The sequence below is a fragment of the Rhinopithecus roxellana genome, chromosome 17, assembly GCF_007565055.1.
Source record: "Rhinopithecus roxellana isolate Shanxi Qingling chromosome 17, ASM756505v1, whole genome shotgun sequence".
Lineage (NCBI taxonomy): Eukaryota > Metazoa > Chordata > Mammalia > Primates > Cercopithecidae > Rhinopithecus > Rhinopithecus roxellana.
Genome location: NC_044565.1, coordinates 21017038 through 21037211, shown reverse-complemented (window position 1 = coordinate 21037211; position 20174 = coordinate 21017038). Strand labels below are relative to the sequence as shown.

General features: G+C 44.3%; 1 protein-coding gene across 2 annotated transcripts in view; it reads left to right on the top strand.

The window, feature by feature from the left end:
- DNAH6 (dynein axonemal heavy chain 6) overlaps window positions 1–20174 on the top strand; it is a 330576-nt gene that overhangs the window by 213907 nt on the left and 96495 nt on the right. For both annotated transcript variants that reach the window (XM_030920632.1, XM_030920633.1), the window contains 6 exons: window positions 165–368; window positions 1110–1235; window positions 3917–4081; window positions 11530–11597; window positions 14726–14906; window positions 19103–19282. In XM_030920632.1, the coding sequence (XP_030776492.1) occupies window positions 165–368; window positions 1110–1235; window positions 3917–4081; window positions 11530–11597; window positions 14726–14906; window positions 19103–19282 (924 nt within the window). The remainder of the gene's footprint in view (window positions 1–164; window positions 369–1109; window positions 1236–3916; window positions 4082–11529; window positions 11598–14725; window positions 14907–19102; window positions 19283–20174) is intronic.

The window sequence follows — 20174 nt, the reverse complement described above, 5'->3', positions numbered from 1 at the left end:
TGGTCTACTTCCTGTGTCCCATGCTCTGATGCCAGCACATCTGTGGAGACTGGGAGGATTTAGCTCTTGAGCCACTCACTTACTGCTGCCCACCACATTTTGCATGTGCCCTCATTTACTGAGTTTTCCTGGCTCTACTCAAGTAATGCTTCCTCCTTCTACAGCTTATAGAGTGTTGGATCCAGGACTGTCAGTCTCTGGAGATCCCAATCGATCCTTCCTTCAGTCTCATTAACATTCTTGGAGATCCCTACGAGATACGGCAGTGGAACACTGATGGGCTGCCCCGTGACTTGATATCAACAGAAAATGGCATTTTGGTTACTCAAGGCAGACGATGGCCTTTGATGATTGATCCCCAAGATCAGGTGTGTAGCAAATACTTCAGAGAGTGACTTTTGGTTCTGCTTAATGTTGAGCTAGCTATTAAAAAATATAAAAGTGGGCTTCAATGTACTTTGAGATTTAGATTTGACGTATGTGGAGATTTAGACCCAAAAGAGAGTGTTAAAGTCCTCTAGTCCAGTTCCCTCATTTTGTGGATGAGAAAGTAAGAAAGAAAGAATTGAAGTTCTCCCATGCTTGATTTTGATTGGTTTTGTTTAGGGGACTGACCATTTGTTTTTTGTTTTCTGTGAGGGCAGAAATCCACAGATCTTCATTCTTCTGTAGTCCTTGTTCCTAAAAGGTCTGAGGAATGAGATTGAAGTCAGGATATGATCGAATATTAGGGCAAGCCTGACTGGAATTTACAATTGACAGCATCCCATTTTCTGACTCCCTAAGTTCATGGATCAAGTTGTACTAAATAGGGTTTGGAAGAGGGAGCCACTGTGTAAGCAAGGGAGACCAACTTGAATACCATAAGCATGATCTCTGTTCCCAGATGACTCTTTTCTTTATTTCTTCCACATCTAAACAAAAAGAAGAGTCCCAAACTTTGGGCTTAAAAGATGTCTTTATTGCCGGGAGGCAGGGCAGTATAGTTTATATATTTCCAATTTGTTTCTAGATTGAATAACATTTCCACACTTTCTTCTAAAGCTTTCGCTTTCTAGCCATTTATTATGCTCTGAAGCAAATGTTCTGCTCTGTGCTTTTCCAAACAGGCAAACCGTTGGATAAGGAACAAGGAAAGCAAAAGTGGTTTAAAAATCATTAAGCTTACAGATAGTAATTTCTTACAAATACTGAAGAATTCAATCCGACTTGGTTTACCTGTCTTACTGGAAGAGGTTTGATTTTCACTTCTTTTTCTCATGTTAGTTCCCAACTTTCAAATCATATCTGGAATCCTGTATAGGCCACATCCCTGTCATGCTAAAGACACCAGTCAACTCCATTTTCAAATTGGTCAAACCGGTTCCTCTTCTCCTTAAACAATACATTATCACATTGCAAGAGGGGTAGGAGGGAGGACCTGTTGACTTTCAGACATTGTTTTAGTGTTAAGAGGGCTGGCCTCTGTTTCCCGACACTGCTGTTTCACAGGCCTCATTATGGCCGTTGATGGTGAGCTGCCCTGAAAATTCACAACAGTAGTGCGGTCAGGATTATGTACATACACTAATGATATGAAGCCAGTAAAATATTCTAGTGGGTATAAACATTATTTTTTTACTTGGGTGTAAGTCAGAATTGGATTGAGTGAATTAGATAAGAATGAACTTTTGTTAAAAAAAAAAAAAAAAAAGGAGGAGGAGGAGGGAGGGCAGTGTTGTTTGTTGAGTCTAGGTGCTCCATTTCTTTGGCTATCATTGCAAGAATGGATGTTTTTTAAATTGTTCCCTCATTCAAACATTATTTGAGAACCAGTGGCAAAAAATATGGATGTGGTTTCTGTCCTCAATAGCTTACAATCGAGGTGGGGACAGAGACAGTGAACAGAGAAAGAAAGAGAGAAGAAATGAGAGAGAGGGAGGGGAAGAAACTTGTGATCAAAGATTTGAAAGAGTAAAGAGGGGGCCGGTAGTCACCAATGGGTAGGCCACCAAGGCTGGTCTGATTTAGATATGTGGGTAAAGGGAGTAATTTAAGCTGTGACCTATGTGATGGGCTCAGCCATATGCCAGGCTTAGAGCGAAGGACTTCCCAAGCAAAGGGAACAGCACAAAGGCCCTGGGCACAAAAGAGATTGGTTAATGATCATGGTTTATTTTCCTATAAGTAATAAAAGAACGAGCGAGCAAAAACATGGGCTGTGAGTTGAGTCTCAGTTTAACCGTGCCTAGAAGTATCACTGCTTCATCAGAAAGAAAGAAAGCTCAAAAAGACCATGGACCAGGGCAGTTTAGCTGCAGCACCTGCATGATGACTAGGAATTATAATTAATATGTTAGCATTAACTAATATTTGTTGCATGTTCACTCCATGCCAGACTCTGTTCTCAGTATTTTATGTATATTAACTCATTAATCCTCACTGCCCCATCACAAGATAGTTACTATTGTTATTCCATTTTGTCAATGAGGAAACTGAGGCATGGAAGGGTTACATAAACTATCCAAGCAGCCTTGCCTGCCTAGGAAATCCGCAAGTTACACTATTCCCCACTCAAGCCACAAAGAGCACAAGGGGCCTCAGTGTGACCAAGCTTGGCCTTGACCAACACGAGGGTGGTTCTGTAATGGATCCCAGTCACAGGAGAGAATGAAGTCTCTAGAAAACTTTGGCACAGGTATTTTAGCCCCAAACTGGATTCCTGAACTCAGGTTTACTTCATGACATGCGAGATCCTGAGGGACTTTCCTCTTTCATGGCAGCGGACAAAAGGTTTTCTGTGATGTTCTGCCTCTGGACAGAAGAGTGTTTTAACTGTAGCGGACTGCTCTTGGGAGAGTGGATGGGCCCTTGTCAGAGCCCCAGCCAGGAACAGGACACTCTGACTGGTTCTTCCCCACTCTCTGTGCCTTGGGGTCATCAGCATTATACACCTAGCTGCTTTCTACTTTGCTAGGGTGATATATTCAAACTTTGTCTCCACCCATTCATGGGCATGAAATCAGTTGCGACCATCTCAATCAACATTTTCAAATGAAATAGAGTTTTTTTGAATCCCAAAATTATATTGAATAAAGGTAAATTTTATCTCATAAACTTTTGTTTGAAGAATTTACATGTGTGGGTACCATGTCACAATGTAAAATAGATGTGTTACAATGGATGACAGTCAAATTTTGAAAGCCCCAGGCCACGGGACCCCATCACATATGTCCTGACATAAAGATGTTTCTGATGGGATCCCTGGGCAATGTCTGCATGCCCACATTCCTACCAACAGTCAGATTCACTTTGAGGAAAAAGGCATAATGGTCATGTAGAATAGGGGTTCATAGACTTTTTCTGTAAAGAGCCAGGGAGTAAATATTTCAGTTTTTGCAGGCCTCATGCAGTCTCTGTGCATATTCTTCTTTGTTTTGTTTTGGTTTAGTGTTTTTTTGTTTGTATGTTTTTACAACCCTTAAAAAGGTAAAAGCCATTTGTAGCTCAAGAGTCATAGAAAAATGGCCACATGGGGCCAGATTTGGCCTGCAGGCTGTCATTTGCCAATCCCTGGTTTTAAACAACCATGAAACTGAACAGATCTTCATTTGTGTGGGGCCTGTTGAAGTCCAACCCACAATGATTTAATCTACCCAGCTTCTCTCTTCTTCTCAATGAAATGAATAGTGTGTAAGATTAATGTAAATAGATATATTGCCTTCAGATGCTCTTATTTCCTTAGATTGCTAATAAAATGCTCACTGGAAAATGGGTACTGTTAGAGGTAGTGTGAGGATGTTAATAAAGATCCATCAGATCACTGGAAAATTGTTCATTCACAGTACATTTTGAGGCCTAAGGAATTTTGTGAAGTTGATGCTATCTATTTTAATTGCTTCTTTTTGTGTTGTCCTGTTTTGTTTTAATTTCTAAGCTTAAGGAAACCTTGGATCCAGCTCTAGAACCCATTCTTTTGAAACAAATTTTTATCAGTGGTGGCCGACTACTCATCCGTCTTGGAGACTCAGACATTGATTATGATAAAAACTTTAGGTTCTATATGACAACCAAAATGCCAAATCCCCACTATCTGCCTGAGGTATGAACTACTCGTCTAGAATTCTCAACTTAACTGGATTATCATGGTGTAATGAATCTCTGAAGTTTGATGGGCTCCCACCCGAAGGGAAAGCTCTCCCCCATTCTCCCCTGTCTGCTATACACTCCCCTTTCTTCCACCATCCTCCATTCTTGCTTCTCTTCTGAGCTTTGATTCTGATTCCAATCACCCTTGTCATCACCATCTAGTTAGGCTGCAAGCCCCTGCCCACTGGGGCCCAGGCCGATGCTCTGTCTCACCCCACTGCACACCTCTCCAGTGCCCTCGCCATCTCCCTTCTGGTCCACAGCCACTCCTTCTAAACACAGGACATCCCCCTTTTAAACTCTCTCTTTCCTCCATCAGCAAAGACTATTTTTGTCCCTGTTATTATGACTAATAAATGAATCAGAGCTTAGTTGGGAGTCCATGGGGCTGGGGTGTGGGGGAGGAGGAGGTGTCATTATTTAAATGTGCAAATGCCCACAGCATACGTGCCCAAATAAAGAGGTCACCCATTTGAAAACTAGGAAGAAGACAACACTAGAGAATCATGATCTAGAGGTCCAGTGTCTACACTTAGAGTTATGGGTGGTGGGGGTATCTTGTCCCCTTCTCATGCTCTTAGATTCTTTGAGATGAGCTGTGTGAGCTCCACTCCATACATATGTCCCTGAGACTCAGAAGACTGTAGAAGAACCCCTACTCTAGTACTACAGTGTCCAAGGTAGTTGCAACAGAAATGAAGACAGCTGGAGCTCCATTGCCCCTCCCACAGATCTCCCACGGGACTCTCCCTGGCCACAACCCCCCTTACAACCCCCCTCACATGCCCAGGTGCTGCCCCAGCTCCTGGCACATCTGTGCACTCTGCAGGCTCTTACCTAGGAAAGGAACTTGACCTCAGAACTTTACTTCTTACCACCACAACCCTCCCAAAAATATCCTTAAATATACCATTCCAAAGAGTGTCACTTTCATTTTGACTGTTGAATTGCTCATAGCTATCTGTCTTCACCAGATGTGTTCAGGTTGAATGAAATTGACACACTTCTTGAATCAGATGGGGAAATATCATTGAAAGTTTAAGTTAGGATTTTCCTCGTCAGCCTCAAGGAGTTTAATTACACAGCCACTACCGGGGCTCATGTCCCAAGTCCCATTTCAGAGTTTAGACAAGTGACCAACATTACCAGAGGCTGGGAAGGAGAATGGAGGGGAGCAGGAAGGTAGGGATAGTTAATGGGGACAAAAATATAGTTAGATAGACTAAATAAGATTTAGTATATAATAGTGCAACAGGGTGACTACAGTCAACAATAATGTATTGTACATTTTAAAATAACTAACAGAGCATAATTAGAATGTTTTTAACTCAAAGACATGATAAATGCTTGAGGTGATGGATACTGCCCCCAAAAAAGAAGTGCGACCAATGTGCCAACTTTCACTCTTTGATTTCTCACTTATTTAACTTTTGAGAGGGTGTATTGCCCACATGACCCAAGCCTAGCTATGTCACGGGGTCAAATTATCCCATTTCCAGGATCCTCAAGTCAATCATCTCTAAAAAGAGATCAATCCTACTTCAAGGATTTTGTAATAAGATAAAGATTACAAACTTACAATATGTAATTTTACCATATTGCAAAATCCTTGAAGTATGATGCCATGTGTTCATTCACACACCCTTGTTATACTTACTGGTTTTTGCTATTGACTTATCGAGTGATGTCAGTGTTTTGTTTTTCTAAGACCACCAGAGTGGGTACAAAAGAACCAGCGACTAGGCAAGGGTAGGAGCAAAACCGCAAGTTTATTTTGGTCACCTAGCTTCAAGGGAAGAAGGTGGGTAGGGAGAGGTCTGTTGGCCCCCCGACAAAAGGGGCCCCCAGAGTCACCCGTACAGCTCTCGGACGGAGTTCCCGCAGTCCTAACATCCCGACAGGAGTGGAGGACTGAGGAAGGCCGCGCGTGGCATGCCTCTGGAGCGGCTTTTCTAGGAGTGGGAGGGCAATAGGCGGGGCACGGGCGTGTCAGGGGCGTTCCACAGGTGCGACCAGGTAAATCTTGGTCTCTTCAGATTGACATCACCTGGCGCATGCCTAGTTGGTCTGCACCTTCCCGGGTCGCCGGCTGGATTTTCGCGCGCGCGGGAAAAGTTGGGGGGGGATGAAGAACCCGGAAGTGCGCCATCTTGCCTCCGTTCATCCAAACAGTCCAACCTTTTATTGATAATAGTGATAAGGGGCGCCGTGGTCCGTCTGGCTACTTCCTGCTGTTAAGGGGCGCTGTTAAGGTCGGGGCCCATGGTTGGCATTTGGACGTACGGATGAAGAATAAAATAAAGCACAGTATTAGTATAGGAACGAGGTATGGAAGCATTTGAGGGTTTGAATGTTAGTGTCTGCTAGGCCTGACTTGCTAACATAATAGCAGCACTCTTCTCTAAGGAAGAGACAAGTGCCTCCTTTTTCAGCTGTAAACAAGCCTAGGGCTTGCCTGTTTTGGGCAGCTACTTAGGCTATTGAGGTAGTTCGGCGCTGCAGGGAGGCCAGGCTTTCAGCTGATTCCAATAACTAGAGGGAGGAAAAACAGCCCGTTTTGACGGGAGTGGCGTAGTGGCATGGAAAGTTGCTGGAAAAGCTCTGCTACTTCTGCCTGGCTGTATAGAGTTAGACTGGGGACCAAGGACACGGGGACATAGAGGGATCAGTTAGTGGCTGTATGGTTAAGAGTTTTAGAGAGAGATCAGTTGCATGAGAAATAGCCTTCAATGGGGGCCGTTTTGGCCTCCATTGGGTGCCTGAGTATGATTACCTCAGGATGAATTTGGAGTTGAATAACGGAAAGGAAGGATTGGGCAGTTGCACGAGAAATAGCCTTCAATGGGGGCCGTTTTGGCCTCCATTGGGTGCCTGAGTATGATTACCTCAGGATGAATTTGGAGTTGAATAACGGAAAGGAAGAATTGGGCAGTTGCACGAGAAATAGCCTTAAGGAAGACAACTGGCAGAACTATGTACTACTGAGTGTGTTCGGCTATCTTATGGCCAAGTTTCAGTGATGAGAAAAAAATTGCCATACAGTAGGTGGACTAGCAAAGGTCTGAGTGTATGAGTGAAACAGCAATATAAGTATAAAATGAGACTTCATTTTCAGTGTAGTCACGGAGTGTCCCTTGCCACTGGAGATGTGTCTGGGTCCTCCCATGTGAAAGCAAAAAGGAACTGGCAGTCTGTGTGTAGGGGTATGGTAAAGAAAGCATCCTTAAGGTCTAGCACAGTAAAATAAGTAGAATTGGTGGGGATATGGGACAGAAGGGTGTAAGGGTTGGGAACTACAGGGTGCGTGGGACGGGTGGCTTCATTGACTAGCCGAAGATCCTGTACTAACCTATACGTTCCATCTGCCTTTTTAACTGGAAGTATTGGAGTGTTACAGGGGGAATGTGTGCGGACAAGAATATGTTGGCTAAGTAGTCGCGTGATAATTGGCTTTAAACCTTGTAGATGTGTCGGAGAGAGAGAGAATTGGGGGCGGTTTGGGAAACGAGTGGGATCTTGGAGCTTGACGAGAACTGGTGGGTGGTGAGCAGCTATGACCGGGGTGGAAGTGTCCCACACTTGAGGGTGTACAGAAATAGGGAAGATGGGGGGTGGGGGCGACATAGGAGGAGCCTGTGCACTTGCACAAAGCATGAGCAACAGGTCATGAGGGGGTTGAAGGAGAGTGGATGAGTTGGTGGGAATGTATATGGAGGCCTTTAAGGTGCTCAGGATGTCTCGGCCTAGTAAGGGGGTAGGGCATGAGGGTATAATGAGGAACGAGTGCGCAAAGTAGTTGTTGGCCAGGCAGCAATTAAGGAGTGGATTTTTTCGTGGGGTGGATGGCTTTCCGTCTACTCCTACTACAGAGATATCGGATGGAAGGCTAGGTCCAGAGAAGGACGGCAAAACAGAATAGGTAGCCCCGCTATCTATTAAAAAATTAATTGTCTTACCCGCTACCAGGAGAGTTACCCGCGGCTCGGCGAGGGTGATGGGGGTCCCCGAGTCTCGGCACCTTCAGTTGTCGTCATCGTCCAGATGTAGGAGCTGGAAGGAGCTCCCAGGATCCTGGGAAAGGGGGTCACGTGGAGACGCAGCACCTGTTCTCAGGGTGGGGCAATCAGACTTCCAGTGTCCTCCCTGCTGGCAAGCAGGGCAGGGGGTTGCTGGTGGACGAGGCTTAGGACATTCATTGGCCCAATGTCCTGACGCCTTGCACTTATGGCAAGGCTGCGTTGGGGCTCGGGGACCTTGCGGACACCTGTTGGCATAGTGTCCCGCCTTGCCGCACTTATAGCAGGCTCCTTTTGTAGCCTTGGAGTCTGCGGAGTATGTGCTCTCTGGTCTGGGGTTACAACTGGGCCGTAAAGCCGCTGCTAGGAGCTGGGCCTTCTGTTTGAGGCGTGCCTGTCACACTGCCTCAGCCGTCTCCTCTCTGGAGTTATAGACCTTAAAGGCTAATTTAACCAGGTCTTGTATTGGTGCCTGAGGACCATCCTCTACCTTCTGAAGTTTCTTACGAATGTCAGGAGCTGATTGAGAAATGAAATAAGACGCCAAAATGGTGGCCCCTGTAGGGGAGGCCGGATCTAACCGGGTGTATTGGGTTAGAACCTCAGTCAGCCTATTTAAGAATGCGGCTGGATTTTCTTCTGGATTTTGAATAATTTCTTTTAATTTGTTAAAATTTACAGTTTTGTTTGAGGCTGTTTGCATACCAGCCAACAAACACTGAACCATTATGTCTCGCCTACGGCGCCCAGGCTGGTTTGCTTGATAGTTCCAGTCCGGGTCTGCCGAGGGGACTGCTTGCTCCCCTAGTGGGATGGTGGCGTCAGTTAAATGTAGTTGGTTGGCGTGCAGCCTGGCGGCCGCTAGGATGCGCTCTTGCTCCTCAGGGTTTAGGGTGGAGGTTAGGATAACCTGGAGGTCATGCCAAGTTAAGTCATAGGCCTGACAAAGGTATCTAAATTCCTTTATGTAGACGGTGGGATTAGCTGAGAAATCCCCTAAACGCTTCTCAATTTTGGAAAGATCGGCCAATGAAAAAGGGACATGTACTCTGACTACCCCCTCCGCCCCAGCCACCTCTCGCAAAGGCGCTAATACTGTAGGAGGGTGTGGGGCAGGAGTGGAGGCATCAGCAGGGCACTTAGAGCGGGTGTGTGCAGACAGGAGACTCAAGACAGCCAGTTGGGGGCCCCGAAGGAGGCACGGGACCGAGTGGATTACTAGTAGGTAAGGAAGAGGAAGGAGGAGCCCGGGCGGAGGGAGGAGAAGTATAGGGCGGAAGTGAGAGAAAGCCTAGATCCTCCGGCTGAACAGAAAGGAATGAAGACTCCTCTTTTTCGGGTTCCTGTGGGCCGGCGTCCTTGGCTAACATAACTTGGGCCAAAGAGCATCGGCTACACAGGTCAGGACAAGAGCGTAAGGCCCAAAAGCCTTGTACGTAATTAATTTCAGACCACTTGCCTAGCCGCTGGCAGAAATTGCTGAGGTCAATCACGCCACAGTGGAAAAGAAAATTAACCGCTTCCTCCTAAGGTCTTGTTCAAGCTGTAAGGTTTTTAAATTGGCTAGGAGGCACCCTAAGGGGGTGCTCTTTGGAAATTTGGACTGGGGGTTTCCCATTTGTTTCCTCTTTACTTACACAATGGACCCAATGGACATGGGAATGGATCCCTGCCTGGCTTCAAAGCGTCCTTTGGAACCAGCAGAGACAGACGAGAGGCTCTTGAAGCCTAAGTGGAGATTACCTTCAGGCGGACGTCTCCGTCCTGAACGGGTCTCCCGAGCCACGTGGTGGCTCCCGAGCCACTTGGTGGCTCCAAATGGACCCCGGACCTGCGCAGGATTTCTGGCCGAGGGAGGTAAAGAGGAGACAAGGGCACTTACCCCAGAGAGGCCGTGAGAGTGAGGGAAGCGGGTCTCAGGTCCTGGTCCGTCTGCCGCGTGGGAGCAGGAGGAGGTTCCTCAACCCTTAGAGGCCTGAGGAGGGGTCTCCTCCCGGGTCTTCGGCACCAACTGTTTTGTTTTTCTAAGACCACCAGAGCGGGTACAAAAGAACCAGCGACTAGGCAAGGGTAGGAGCAAAACTGCAAGTTTATTTTGGTCACCTAGCTTCAAGGGAAGAAGGTGGGTAGGGAGAGGTCTGTTGGCCCCCCGACAAAAAGGGCCCCCAGAGTCACCCGTACAGCTCTCGGACGGAGTTCCCGCAGTCCTAACATCCCGACAGGAGTGGAGGACTGAGGAAGGCCGCGCGTGGCGTGCCTCTGGAGCGGCTTTTCTAGGAGTGGGAGGGCAATAGGCGGGGCACGGGCGTGTCAGGGGCGTTCCACAGGTGCGACCAGGTAAATCTTGGTCTCTTCAGATTGACATCACCTGGCGCATGCCTAGTTGGTCTGCACCTTCCCGGGTCGCCGGCTGGATTTTTGCGCGCGCGGGAAAAGTTGGGGGGGGATGAAGAACCCGGAAGTGCGCCATCTTGCCTCCGTTCATCCAAACAGTCAGAATATATTATAGTAATAATTTTCCTTTTTTTTTTTTTTTTTTTTTTTTTGAGACGGAGTCTTGCTCTGTCGCCCAGGCTGGAGTGCAGTGGCCAGATCTCAGCTCACTGCAAGCTCCGCCTCCCGGGTTTACACCATTCTCCTGCCTCAGCCTCCCGAGTAGCTGGGACTACAGGAGCCCGCCACCTCACCCAGCTAGTTTTTTGTATTTTTTAGTAGAGATGGGGTTTCACCATGTTCGCCAGGATGGTCTCAATCTCCTGACCTCGTGATCCGCCCGTCTTGGCCTCCCAAAGTGCTGGGATTACAGGCTTGAGCCACCACGCCCGGCCATAATTTTTCATTAAAATGTTATTAGACAAAATATATAAAACTTTGTTTATTATCAGTAATAGCTTCTTTCAAGCAAAGACACATTGCGTCATAAGTAACTAAGTGATTTTATTACCTCATTTAGTTCTCACAGCTACCCTATGAGTTTTCACTATAATTATCCAAATTTTTAAATATCAGAAACTAAAGCTCAGCACAGATGAGTGGCTCGTCCAAGATGACACAGTCACTAAAGGGTGCAGCTCAAATTTGAACGCAAGCTATCAATTCCAAAATACTGCTTTTAATCCTTCGCTGGCTCACCTTTCCATAAAACACGATCTAGGATTCTATAACTGTGGTGTCTGAGGAACAAGATTGTTACTCATACTGGCAGCGAAAAAATATGAGGATTTTATAAGCGACATTACACTTGAAGTATGTGTGGGGATAGGTGTGTGTGCAATTAGACCTGAGATACATCCACCTGGGTAGTAATGAGCCGTGTTCTAATAAAGAAAGGTATTTTATTAGTTTGCACTTAAGCATTTTTATGCACTCTGTACTTCTCTTCCAGGTATGCATTAAAGTTACCATTATCAATTTCACTGTAACAAAATCAGGTCTGGAGGATCAGTTGTTAAGGTAAAAAAAACAGGGAGTTGGGGGGAGGGAAGGGAGTGTCGTGGGTTTCCTAAATATTTTGTTTAGAAATATTGACAAAAGGCCGGGCGCGGTGGCTCAAGCCTGTAATCCCAGAACTTTGGGAGGCCGAGATGGGCGGATCATGAGGTCAGGAGATCGAGACCATCCTGGCTAACACGTTGAAACCCCGTCTCTACTAAAAAAAAATACAAAAAACTAGCCAGGCGTCGTGGCGGGCGCCTGTAGTCCCAGCTACTTGGGAGGCTGAGGCAGGAGAATGGCGTAAACCCGGGAGGCAGAGCTTGCAGTGAGCTGAGATCTGGCCACTGCATTCCAGCCTGGGTGACAGAGCCAGACTCTGTCTCAAAAAAAAAAAGGAAATATTGACAAAGAAAATTTTCTGCTGTGTGAAAACGCTACACATGAAACCTTAATAAAAAAAAAACACAAGTAAGTGGCCAAGTTCTTTACCATTTCCATAGCTGCTCAGACAGCTGATCTTGTCTGCCGTCTTCTCAAGGACGTCAAGGATAGACCCTTAATTCCCCACCCCCACTGTTTGAACCAGGCTGGCAGCCCAGCCCTGCCTCTTCCCTTCACTAGGATTTCCATCTTGGGCAAGTGAACGAAGTCAGTCTTTCTGTTGTTCCTAGAAATGCAGTGGTCCATACCTGTGAAAAAGCAGCTTCTCCAAACATATTTGTTCCAGCTTCACTGGTCTTTAGGTGGTTTCTTTGTGTATTTAACTGTCCACTTCAAATATATGTGTGTGTGTATATATGTATTCTTAGTATATTCTGTATGTGATTAGATCCCTATTTCCCAAATATTGGATTATGAGTTGTTAATATTAATCATCAGAATTAGCCAAGAGGTTCAGGAAACAAATTTTTTAAATATTTATTAAAATAATAACATTGATGTTGATTCAAAATTAATTTTATATTAATATATATTTAGCCAACAGATATATACACATATGTATGTATATAGGAATACATACATATGTATTTTTATTCACTATAGAGAAACATATAATTTAGACCCATGTTCAAAAGAATTATCCCTTATATTCAAGTCAAGATCATCCTGACTTACCCATGTTGTCACTAATGAGCTTGAGTCTTATTTCTCTAGCTTGTTTTAGGAATTATTTTGCTAGCTGCTAACTTGCTTACCTTCCACTAGGATAACTTCTTTCCAATTAAAGGTTATTTCACCATATTTTATGAATACATTGTAAGGACTTGGCTGAACATTTTGCATACCAGTTTATTCCTGTGCATAGTTAAGCTCAGCTGTGTCACTAAGCTCCCTGCATGTTAGGCTGCCTGGGACAAGAAGGAAAAGTGCCCTGATAAGAACACAGGAAATGCTGGGACTCAGTCATGGTGCAGTATCTCCCTGCTATTTTTCCTAGATTTATGGTATTGCAAAGGAAAGCTAACAGCCCTCAGCCAGGGTGAGGATGGAGCTGGGTCTGCCTGTGTTCTGACAGGCTGTCACCTATTTCAGTTGCCCTCTGCTCTGCTGAGCTCCTGAACAGGCAGTGATACTCATTGTGCTCAATTGCTCATTGCAATTTTCCTCAGATCCTCTCAATTTTGAACACCACAGTTCACCTCCCTGCCTCCTGGAGAATGCCAACCACAATGCCTTAGTCCTTCTGAGGCAACACAAGGCCATTTTTCAACTTCAAGGAATTCCATTCAGCCACCCAGACTGTCCACTTCCTTCTGTCTTCCTTTCTATTTCCAGAAACTCTAACTCACCTCGCAGACTTTTGGCAGGCTTTTTTGATTCTTAACTTGACTAATTTGATTAATGTTTCTCTCAAACTGTTTCCTGAGCTCACCTTTATCTTAAAATATTCCTTAAACTACTGTCTTCTGAAAAACTTATTTAAACAATTGAATTTGAGGTTATGATTTTTAATATTCTTTATATAATAATTTCAGGGTGTCTGAATTCTGCATGTACATAACAAGTAAATAATGAGTTGTTACTTGAGGCAGCATACTAGTAACAGTGCATGCTGGAGCCAGCAGACCCAGGCACAAGCCCAGCTTCTCATAGCCATGTGATCTCCGGAAGTGACCCACTAGAGTCTGTTTGTTCATCTGCAAGCTGGGGGTGATAACCACAGTGCCCACCTTATGGGGGCATTCAAAGGATTAATAGATAATCCACATAAAACTTTTAGCAGGGTGCATTGCATTGAGTAGTGCTTAATAAAGATTAACTCTTGCAAATGGAGACTGGGAGCAAATTGTGAACGAACAAGTGAAGGGAGATATAAACTCACATGTTTATACAAGGGTGAAGCTGGAGTTAAGGCTCCTTTTTCATATGCAATCATAAATCATTTCATGGAGGTGATGTGATTTCAGAATCTCCCATGTTGGTACAGAAAGACTATTCAAGGCATCATAAATATTCCAGGCACCGTTTTCTTCTTAGCACAAGCAAATGTTAGAGAGAGAAATTGAATGATTAGAGAGATCAAGTATTAAGCAGGTCTTCCTAAGAGATGAGCAGAAGGTATGGAAACTTCAGTAGTGTGCATCTCTAAAATACAAGATAAAGGATCAGAATTGACATGTAGTTGAGTCAGAAGCTTCTGTGTAAACCCAGCAAAAGAGACATGGTGTGCATTCAGATTCGGCCATCAGCATTAATGCTCAGCTAAATAGTATTAAGAATAAGAACAATTGGCCGGGCGCGGTGGCTCAAGCCTGTAATCCCAGCACTTTGGGAGGCCGAGACGGGCGGATCACGAGGTCAGGAGATCGAGACCATCCTGGCTAACACGGTGAAACCCCGTCTCTACTAAAAAATACAAAAAACTAGCCGGGCGACGTGGCGGGCGCCTGTAGTCCCAGCTACTCGGGAGGCTGAGGCAGGAGAATGGCGTAAACCCGGGAGGCGGAGCTTGCAGTGAGCTGAGATCCCGCCACTGCACTGCAGCCTGGGCGGCAGAGCGAGACTCCGTCTCAAAAAAAAAATAAAAATAAAAATAAAAAAAATTAAAAAAAGAATAAGAACAATTACAAACAGAGAAAGAAAAATAGAAGCAACTTTGAGGCACTGGCAGAGACATAATTTAGGTATCTAAACTTTGGTTTTAGTGATGTGGTGCGACTTGAAAAACCCAAGTTGGAAGAACAAAGAATCAAGCTCATCGTGAGGATCAACACTGATAAAAACCAGTTGAAAACTATTGAAGAGAAAATCCTGAGAATGCTCTTTACCTCTGAAGGAAATATTCTGGACAATGAAGAACTTATTGACACACTGCAGGATTCAAAGGCAAGTAAAATATTTTTAGTATTTATGGAAAGTGTGTTACTTCAAAAGTTATAACAGCCTTTGAGGGTCCTGTAAGGGCTTTTAAAGCAAGACGGGGGCCACACTGGGCTTCCATGGACACACAGACGGGTGCCTGCCTGTCAGGGCTCCTTGCCAACCACAGAAACTTGGAGAAACTGTAGACCACCACTCCTCTTGTCTTGTCTGCATTTCTTAAATAAAACACATAATGTAAAGAACTGGGACAGGATATAAATTGAAAGGAACAAGCACAACAAACTTTCATATGAATGCCATCACCTGCAGGAAGCCTCTCTCTGATATTCCCAGTTGGAAATAACTTCCTCCTCCTCAGAACTTCTATAGTGTCTTATCTGAATCTCTACTACAGCACTTGTCACTGTTTATCCTATGTCACAGTTACCCAATTACATGGCTTATCTCTTCTGTTGGGTTGTTAAGTTCCATGCAGTGGGAATCTGTGAATAGTTCATTTTGATATTCCTTCTCCAAGGATTACACATGGTGGTTGCACACAATTGGTACTCAACAAAAACGTGTTGATAGTAAGATGAAGTTTTACCTTAAACTTAAAATTCTTCAGTAAATTATTTCTCAGATTCAAACCATCATTTAAGGAGTGTATACTAAGAACACAGCTTACAAAATGATTTTCATCCACTTGTGAGAAACAAAATAATTTACTAAAAAAATCCCCTTGACTTTATTAAGCCAGAAGCACATAGGTTATCTTTTTTGCTTTTGTTGACATCAAAACTGGTTGACTGCTTTGTATTGTACAGTCCCTTGAGATTGCAGTATTAAAACAGTAATAAGCAAGTAATTTGTTTTCTTCCTCTCTCCTTTTGCTTTTCTGTTCATAGGTCTCTTTATCCTCCTCTCATTTATTCTTCCTTGGGATTTTTATTTCTGGCAGTTGTCTGTTAACCCACTTGTTTTTATTTTTAGCAAAGTTTTACATGCCAACTCTTTAAAGAATGAAATATTTCTACAAAGCTTATTATGAAAAATAGCATTCCCTGCCTTCTCTTCCCACCAGCCACCCATGCCTCCCTTCACAGAGGCAGCTTTCTTGATTTTTTGTTTTTTGTTTTTTATTTTGTTTTGTTTTGAGACAGGGTATCGCTCTGTCACCCAGGCTGGAGTGCAGTGGCATGATCATGACTCACTTCAGCCTTTATCTCCTGGGCTCAACCCATCCTCCTCCATCAGCCTCCTGAATATCTGGGACCACAAATGCACAACACCATGCCCAACTAATTTTTCACTTTTTTATTTTTTGTTTTTTGTAGAGACAGTGTCTCACTATGTTGCCCAGGCTAGTCTTAAACTCCTAGCCTCAAGTAATCCCCCTGCCTTGGCCTCCCAAAGTGTTGGAATTACAGGAATGAATCACTCTGCCGGCCAAGGGAGCTACTTTCATTTTGCATCTTAACTGTTATCTGTACCCCTAACACACACACACACACACCTTCCCATCCTCTGGCCTCCCACTGTAGTTATATCCTGATTATAGCTGAACATTAAATGTTAACATTGGCTAAGGGTGAAGATCTGGCTATAAGATTTGGGGTCTGAGAGGAGAAGGGCTAGGGTCTCAGCATCCAGTGTGCATACAGTCACCCAGTCACTCTGTTTTAGTTCCTTCCTTCCATCAAAAATCCCTCTGTCTTACTTTCTCCAAAGGAAATTTCTATTTTTTCTGCCAGGGTGAGAAAGGGACAAACCCCTGGCTGTGGGTGGCGTAGGAAGATGACCTAGGGAGTCTTACCACCAATTCTTATTTTAAGCCCTTCCCACTTCCAAGAGTGCTTCTTGCACTAATTCTTAAGCCTTTGAGGAGGATTCTGTTTTATAAATTGGGTGAGTTCGTGGCTCTCCACTTTTGCCAGTGTAGGAATCCATTTTTATGGGTGTGCTAAGTCATTGCCACCCTTCTGTCTGCTTTCGAGCTCCCAAAATTCATTGATATTTCCTCTCCCGTTCTTCCTATCTTTATGGGTTTACTCTGCATTTTTAAGCCTTTTCCTACAATTTTAATGTAACTTCAGTAGGAAGTAAAGGTAGATACACATGCGATGACTGCCATCTTTATCTATAAGCTGGCTTATTTGTTTTGCAAGAAGCTGCCTTGGAGTCATCCTTTCTATAGAGCAGGGATCAAACTGATCCTTGGCTGCATTTCCTGCCACTTCTTGGCTACAGTTTATATGCCTCTCAACTCTCAGAATCCTTACATAAAAATATGTCTTATATTCTCTCAACATGGCTGAAACCTCAAGTCTGTAGGGCATAATGTCTACAAGTAGTTGCCAAACTCAACAGAGGCATATAGTATTCTAATATTCTTTGGCAAAGAAAAGAAAATGATCCACTTTCCTTCTCTTTAGCCCTGGGTTCTACATTATCAGTGCCTTGTGCTCCCTAAGACATAAAGAATTATTTGTTAGTGGGCCTGCACGATCCACCAGCTGCTCCCATATCAACTTTTTTTTTTCTACTTGGATTTGAAAGCTTTAGTTGAGTCCCATATTAAGATAGGGGTTTCCTACTCAACTCTGCCCTTTATTTCCCCTTCAGCTCCCTAAGGGGATATTACAGGGAGAGTTTGAACTTTCTGATTCCTGGAAACAGTGTCTGCACTGAATCCTTCCCCTCCCTTTCCTGGTGGGCTGGGGTAAACAGTCTAGACTTATACTCTTTATTATGGTAGGTAGCCACTAGCCATAGGTGGCCGTTGAGCACTTCAAATATGGCTAACCTGAATTAAGATGTGTTGGTAGTGTAAAATACACAACAGATTTCAACAGATTCCAAAGAAACAAAATATCTCAGTAACTTTCACGTGGATTATATGTTGATAAAATATTTGGGGTATATTAAAAATATATTATTAAAATTAATGTCACTTATTTTTTATTTTTTTTTTTTTTTTTTTTTTTTTTGAGGCGGAGTCTCGCTCTGTCGCCCGGACTGGAGTGCAGTGGCCCGATCTCAGCTCACTGCAAGCTCCGCCTCCCGGGTTTGCGCCATTCTCCCGCCTCAGCCTCCCGAGTAGCTGGGACTACAGGCGCCCGCCACCTCGCCCGGCTAGTTTTTTTGTATTTTTAGTAGAGACGGGGTTTCACTGTGTTAGCCAGGATGGTCTCGATCTCCTGACCTCGTGATCCGCCCGTCTCGGCCTCCCAAAGTGCTGGGATTACAGGCTTGAGCCACCGCGCCCGGCCTTTTATTTTTAATAAGTTTAGAAAATGTATGATTATGTGGCTCACATTCTATGTCCATTGAAAAGCACTGGTCTATACAGGAACTTGATGATTCCTTTTAGCTTTGATGGAGCAAATACTGAGCAGTCACTTCCCTTGATGATTTTTCATGGTCCCTGCTCTAGACCCTTTGACTTTCTAGAGACAAAAGGATCTCCCAACCTAAGGATATCCACCTCTGGAAAACAATGGGGGAAGGGAGGGGAGGCAGGGACAGACAGCAGTAGAAAGAGAGAGACTGAGAGACACAGAGAAGGGAATCTTGAAGGTCCATTGGGCAGAGGGCTCCCCAGACCCACAAACCCAAAATGCAGAAAGCCAAAAGACCTTGAAAGCATCTCTAACTCACTTAGGGTTATAATCCTCCACAAACAACAGCTTCTATCCCATATGTCTATACCTGGGAATACTAGGTAAAGAACAAGAATATTAGTCACCCTTGTTATTCCAGGGAGGGATGTGGTACCACTCATTGCCTCCAAGCCACTCTCTAGTCCCATCTTTCGGGCATTTTCCTGGGTATCCCTTCTCCTTTCATTCCTTCATTCATTGTGCGAGCCCTGGACTGCTCACAAAGAAGTTCGGGAGCAATTCAGAGTGCTACAATAGTGTTTGCATTGCAGAAGTAACTCAGATTGAGTCTCAGAGACGTGCTCCTTCTATGTTTTCAAAGCTACTTGTATTGCTTGCTGCCCTCTGCCTATTCCTAACTCTGGAAGGAAGAAAGGTCAGCTTATTCAGAAGGTCAATGAACTCTGAGACTCAGTCATTCCACCTGGGGACCCCTTACCAAAATCACCAACTCATTCTATCCTTGTTTCTTCCCTAGACCTAACTGGATACATTCCAGATGTCCCACTATTTTTCTGGAACAGATCCCTAAGAATTTGTTATTGTATGTTTATTCAGATCACTTCTGGTGCCATTAAAATCAGGCTGGAAGAAGCAGAGTCCACTGAGCAAATGATCAATGTGGCTCGTGAGAAGTATCGTCCAGTGGCCACTCAAGGCTCTGTAATTTACTTTGTCATTGCAAGCCTCTCAGAAATAGATCCTATGTACCAGTATTCATTAAAATATTTTAAACAGGTAAGTGTGTTCTTGTTGTTAATGAAAGTCATCTCTTTGGCCTCCATTACACCGTTGAATTACTTCTTGCCTCACACAAGCCATAAGTCTAGTTATCAGGTAGAATCTCCCAGGTGCACACATGGTTCAAGGGTGGTTCCAGTCAGGCATGGTGGCTCACACCTGTAATCCCAGCACTTTGGGAGGCCGAGGTGGGTGGATCACCTGAGGTCAGGAGTTACCCTGGCCAACATGGGGAAATCCCATCTCTACTAAAAACACAAAAATTAGCCAGGCATGGTGGCAGGTGCCTGTAATCCCAGCTACTCGGGAGGCTGGAGCAGGAGAATTGCTTGAACCCAGGAGGTGAATGTTTCAATGAGCCAAGATCGTGCCACTGTACTCCAGCCTGGGTGACACAGCAAGACTCTGTCTCAAAAAAAAAATTAAAAAATTTTTTAAAAAGAGTGATTTCACCAGCCCTTCCAAAGATGCAGTTTTTAGAATAGAGTTAATGATTATTATATATATATGTGTGTATACATAAAATTTAGAATTTTTTTAATGATTTGATTGCCCAGTATGCACAGAACACTGTAGAGGAAGAGAAGAAAGCTGCTTTGCAAGTTTCATTTGCTCCTGAATTCCTCAACTAACTAGCATGCTTGTTTTCCTTCATGCCTGCCTTTCTTTCTTAAGAGTCACAGCTCAGTCCCATTTCTTTAGACATCCTCTGCAGTAATCTAGATTCCCTTCCACTGTTAGTGTTTTTTGTTGTATCTCAAGTTCGAACAGCACTGACCTTAACCAAATTGGTTTATGTATCTTTTATTTCCCAAACCTTTTATGCAACAACCTGTCCCTCTTCCTTCCGTGCGCCCACTTTTGACTTAGAGGGATCTCTTTCCTTTGT